The 6,000-nt window shown below is 46.0% G+C and overlaps 1 protein-coding gene across 1 annotated transcript in view; it reads right to left on the minus strand.

The window, feature by feature from the left end:
* Samd13 (sterile alpha motif domain containing 13) overlaps positions 1-5,519 on the minus strand; it is a 50,689-nt gene extending 45,170 nt beyond the window's left edge. Inside the window, exons 1-2 of the mRNA XM_023724345.1 lie at positions 5,455-5,519; positions 922-1,006 (exon numbers count right to left, since the gene is read on the minus strand). Coding sequence (XP_023580113.1) covers positions 922-974 — 53 coding nt within the window. The 5' untranslated portion in view covers positions 975-1,006; positions 5,455-5,519. The remainder of the gene's footprint in view (positions 1-921; positions 1,007-5,454) is intronic.
* Between the last annotated feature and the right edge of the window lie 481 nt (positions 5,520-6,000).

Genomic DNA, 6,000 nt, shown 5'->3' on the forward strand with positions numbered 1-6,000 from the left:
TGCTAAAGTTTGACAGTAATTTTGGGCACTAAGTGACACAGAAAGCAATAAAAAGATCAATATGCTCTTGGAACTTCTTTTTTATTGGTAATCAAAGTGGCTATAGCTTCAGAATAACTCAATGGTAATACATATTTCCCACATACTTACAGATATCCTCTAAGTTAGCTTTTTATTGTTTCAGAACATAATGCTACATAATGCAAGTGAATTTTCCTTTTTAAATGAATCAAGCATATACTACCTTTACACAGCAAATATAAAAATTTCAAATGAAGGAGCAGACATTAAAATAGAACACTATGGTATGTACTGAAATATGCCATATTCAAGGAACAAGTTCAAAAAATTACGGCAGAGAAGTTGTTAAACTTTACATTTTGAAGTGGTACAGTATTTCTTATGTGAAGAATGTGGCAATAAATATATTTGGAAAAACCTAGGGAAAAAAAAAAAACCCAAAACTTCCCATTTTCACTGAAGCTTTTCCTTTCTCAGTTTTGAGACTGGGAGGAGGGGATTTTAATTAAAAAGGAAAAAGAGAGGACTAACACCAGAAAACCAAATTCAAATGCTATTTTCAGCCCCTATCTTAGTATTGTATGGATTTGGAAGCACAGTGTTAGCTTAGAGTTTTTGTTTCACTTGAGCGCAGAGTGAAATCCTCAACCTTCTCTGTTGCACGGCCAAACACACTACCCTTCCCATAGGGCACACTGGGGTGTCTGTCTCACCTCTGTCTCGGAAACAGAACACAGAAAGAGTCAGCTGGAGTGGGGAGGACAGAAAGGAGGCTGGAGGCCAGGGGAGGCAGCCCAAGACAATCCCCAAACTGTGCACTGGGGCAGATAAGCGGGAGGAATCAAAATAGAAACCGAGTCCCTCTGTTGTGGGCAGAACTCAGAAGCCAGCTTCACTTACTTTTTTACACCGACAGAGCCATTTTCCTTGTTTTCCATGTCAACAGATAGCATGGGAAGGCTGCAGGGTTCCTTTACTTCAGCAACTAATCAATAAGGGAGAAAAGCTTGTGTTTAATTTTTAGAAAGTGAGAGAAGAACATATATTCTGAATCGGAGACATAAAGGTCCCTTTCACAGCTTCACACCAGTTCAGGGTATGTTTGTTTAAAGCTCCTGTTCCCTCAGCGATTGGAGAGATGTGATTAAACCTACACAACTAGAGGAGACGGACTGGAGCGCTTTCATCCGCCCTGGCACTCCCCTCCTCGACAATGAGCATTTGCAAATGAAATTGAATCCTCGTTCAAAATAAGTGCTGGGCGACCCGGCACGGCGTCCTCTGCGTGCCACACTCAGTGAGGACACTGCAACTCAGAAATGAGTCCAAGTAGGAGACAAACAATCCCCCTTTGCCTGCTGCCTCCCACCGTGGGCTGGGATTTTTTTTTTTTTCTTTCCTTTTATTTGCTTTTTGGGGGGAGGGGGTCGACTCCTAGATTTTTTTCAATGCAATGCAGAAGGGCACTCAATGCTTTTGTCAGCAAGTGTTCGCCTACCTCACCTATTCCCAAAGCTTCAGAAAAACCAGCCTGGAAGGTGACCAGGCTGTGGTAAAGCAAAAAGCCTATTAAAAAAGATGTCAGATAACCCTTAATGCCAGATAACAGAAAGGTGGTGCAGGGTGTGTGTGTGTGTGTGTGTGTGTGTGTGTGTGTGTCTGTGTGTGTGTGTGTGTCTGTGTGCGCGCGTGTAAGACAGAGCTAATCAGATTTATGTAAAATCATCAAAACATTTAAGGAGATAGAGTAGCACGTATCACTCTTTTTGTTTGAGGGATCAAGACTGTGCCAAAATAAAAGCCCCCCATTAATATGCAATTAGCAAGATGAGAAAGCTACAAACAAAACTGCTTTAAGAAAGAAGAAGAAGAAGAAAAAAAAAAAAACTAGTCCCGAAACATATTTGCTGTTATTCAACTGAAGCCATAAATTCAATATACCTCTTCTCAAATCACTTTATACTTCGGCACTCCTTCTCCCGGGGTTACTCTGACACGGCAAGTGCATCATTTAGAATAATTCACAAGATTTTATCACTGTTAGCGAAGTAGATGATTAACAAATAACACTATAAGTGTGGGATAATCTCCACTCCTGAAACACACACAGCCACACAGCCACACACACACGCACACACACAAACTTCCAGTCGCTAAGTCACTTAGATTACTGCTAGAGAAATCCAACATTTAATATACATATAGATTCTCAGCCTCCAGCCACACACCGCTACAGAGTAGAAGGAACATAGTGCTGCTGCTCCAGCTCAAAGAATGATTTCACTTCAGTTGGAAACTGTTACACATTCACCATTTTCTAAAGCGTCTCAGAAACCAAACAAAACACTCACAATCACACCCTGCAACATCACACTACATTGTCTCATTATTATTACTAGTATTTCCTTTTTCTGGTGGAAAAGTAAAAAGAAAACCTACCTATAAGCAACTAAAACATATCAATTTTTATAGGGCTTATCAAGAACAGCCAAAGAAACCCCAATGTTTTCTTTCACAAAGTAGGCTGGCAAAGGAATTCAATAAGGAGGTACAATTTGACACAGTGAAATAAAACCAGGCTGGCTCGCAGCCAACATGACGTTAGGAATCACACACAAGCTGCACCAACTGCCTTCTGGTTCATGGCTGACTTTTTAAAGCTACAGTGTGCCTGTTCACTTTGGCCAACTACCTTCAGCACAGTTAGTGCAAGCGAACGAATCCCGAGGCCACAAACGGCAAAATTCTCCCTGCACCTGTCTTGGATGAAAAAAAAAAAAAAAAAAATCCAAACTGTCTTAATAGGCTCTTATTTTTCTCCCTCCCTTCCACTGTTGTTGCATATGCCTCTACTGTTGTTCTGAGCATAAATGTCACGTTTTGAACTATTTCTTTTTGTCTCTTCTCAAGGAAAAGAGGGAGAACCTGGGGGCTGGGAGTTAAGTTTAATGAACAACCCATAGCTGCCGTGCTATTACTTTTTTTTTTTTTTTTTCCGTAGTAAAGAGTCGTGGACAAAGTTCCCAGAGCTGGTTTTTAAGTAATCTCTTTGTGAGAAGAAGGAAAGCCTGCCCGGCAGCAAATCCCTTTACTTCATTAGGCAGGAAGCAGCATATTTCAGAGGATGTAAAATAGACGACCAGATCTCCTGAAAACACCCACGGCCTTTTATTTTGGCATTTATCCTACCCCACGAAACCAACAAAAATTCAAACTGGAACAAAACTTTATTCTACAAAAGAAAGCAAACAGTTATGAAAGGTTTCATTTCAATTGTTTATCCCAGCTGCCAAAAAAAAAAAAAAAAAAAGCATTATTCAACAAATGTAAGCAACACAATTTATGAACACCTAATACTGTACGGGGTGAGTCACATATGAATAGGAAGACATTGTACCAACCCCCAAATTTATAGTCTTTTACCATTATCCTAAAACCTAAATCAGGAAATTGCGAGGCAGAATAGAATGGCTGGTTGAGAGTTTTTAATTAAATTACCCTCTAACAATCTCACACTTCCTTGGCTTGGCTGAAGAGAAACATTCTTACTTCGTAAATATTTTGTGATCCTGGTACCTCCCCTGCCAGGTACTACTTCATAAATAGTTTGCACACACAGAGAAAACCTATAGTTTCCTCTTTTTTTGAAATAAACACTTGTCAACATTTAGACATATTTAGTTCAAGGTATCCACAAAACTACTCAAAATAGGGAACAGTATACCTATTCCTCCAAAGGATCAGGGAAAATCCACTTCATCGTGTACGATTCAGATAGAATTGAGAAGAAAATGTTCTACCATCCTTTTATTTAGAAAGTCTTTAAGGGCACTTGCAGGTCAGCAACTACCATCTGAATTTGGAATCTGAATTCTGAAGTCCACTGCTTCTTCCAGGAATGTCCCTGGACACCTTCAATATCCTGAAAGACCATCCCGGAGGAGTGCTTCAAGTGTTCTCTCTACCTATCTTTGCCATTGTTCCCCTACCCCCGGGGGGGCAAAAATGAACAATTTTTAATTTAGGGACTAATTCTCTGAGGTCAAATACTCTTGAGTTCTGTCTGTCTGTCTGTCGCGCCGTGGATCAGGCATGTGTCAGTGCAGCTGACCATGATGGGCCCTGAGGAGACGAAGAGCTCTTTCATCAAGATTCCATGTTTTTGGCCTGGAAATTCCTGAACTACTCTCCAACTAAATCCAAATGGAAGGGGACTGGGTGCGAATCCTGCCGCAGGCAGCGGAATGTCACGAGCTAGGCTCACCACTCCTGAAGGGAAAGAGGCCAAGAAAATGGAGTTCCACCCAACCCTTCCTCAGATACACTCCCAGGAGGAAGGATTCTCTGAAGTTTTTCCAAGCACTTCTTCCTACATATAGAAAAGAACAATCCGTGCCTGTCGCCTGCTGTGATCAAAAGTTTACTTGTTAAACAGTGGAAGGCTTCAGAAAGTGTTGCTGAAATCAGTCCCAGGGTATGAACAGTGAACCACGAAGGGACTCTCAAGTATGACAACAAAGTTTCACTTATCAGCGAGTTTTAAAAGTTTGGTAATACACTGACGTTTGTGAATAAACACACACACACACACACACACACACACACACACACACACACACACACTACAGTGTACTCACCTATCCCCTTCTCACACCATGCAACAAACTGTGGCTTACTTCAATGGTGTGTGTGTGTGTGTGTAGTGTGTGTGCGCGCGCGCGTGTGTAGCGTGTGTGGTTACAGGTCGCGGGGCGGTCACTTTGGGACCCAGCACATTTTGGGATTTGCTCAAGTAACTCGAGATGACCCCGGCCGGCTTCGGGACCTGCAGCAGCACTTGCAGGCCGGGTGGGGTCGGGGCGCCCGCTGCCCCGCTCGGCTGGCCTCTCTGCCGACCCTCGCTCACTGGGGCGGCCGGCGCCTTCGCAGGACCGTCCCGCGCGTCCGATCAGCCCGCGTCGCCCCCGCAGGGCGCCGCCAGGAGCCAGACCCCCGGGCGTGCCCCGCCGCGGACCCCGCGAAGTTTCTGCTCCGACCAGCCGCTGCGCGACCCTGCGGGGGCAGCCGTCTCGGGGGCGGGCCGGGGCATCCGCGACCCTAGTGCCCCGGAGGGGCGTCCGCGCCCACGGGTGCAACAGGCGGCGGCAGCGCGGGGCTCAGCAGCGCCACAGCGCAGCGCGGGGAGGCTCGCGCAGTCCCGCCTCCCGGCCCCGGCGTCCTCGGCTCCCCGCAGCCCGCAGAGGGGCGAGGGCTGCGCTCACCTCCCGCGAGGTTTGCCCCGCGCAGCGCCCCCCACCCAGCCCGGGGCCCCGCGGTGCGCGGGGCACGCCGGGAGTTGTAGTCCGCGGGACGGGGGTGGGGGCGGGACCCGAACCCGAAGGGTCTGCTTAGGATTGAGCGGCTAGGGATGGGGGCGACACTGCAGCAATTTACACTTCCAGGGCCAGAGGGCAGGGGACACTCCTGGAGGGATGTTTCGAAATGAATGTTTTCGGGTTTCTACCACTTTTCCCCATCTTACTCGCTCCTGATAACCCTTGTTGAAGTTTTAAACTGGGAGTTGGCAGCAAGGTTACCCCGAGCCAAATTCGATTTGTAGTCTCCACTCTTCCTGCGCTGCACGCTTCCTGCTCCACTCTTCCTGCGCTCTGAACACACACACCTGTCGCATCCTCCTCTTGGGACACTGTTCTGTGGCTCACAAAATACTTCAGTTGAAGCCTTAGAATGTTTTACAGCACTTGTAAACCATTAAAAAAAAATTCTTATGATCTGTTATATTAGACCCATGAAGCAAGATTGGGATTTAGGCAGCGAAAAGCCAGAGATGCAGCGAAGTTCGTGTGTCTCTCCTTGTGCAGACTGAAGTCGCCCTGAACCTTTGGGGGTGTGGGGGAGGCGAAGAAAGGTCTGGGCACAGAGGAGGGAGACAACAAGGAAGAAAAGGGGCCTGCTATAGCCGACGAGCGAATCCTTAAT

The sequence above is a fragment of the Octodon degus genome, unplaced genomic scaffold (assembly GCF_000260255.1).
Source record: "Octodon degus isolate 3935 unplaced genomic scaffold, OctDeg1.0 scaffold00109, whole genome shotgun sequence".
Taxonomy (NCBI): domain Eukaryota; kingdom Metazoa; phylum Chordata; class Mammalia; order Rodentia; family Octodontidae; genus Octodon; species Octodon degus.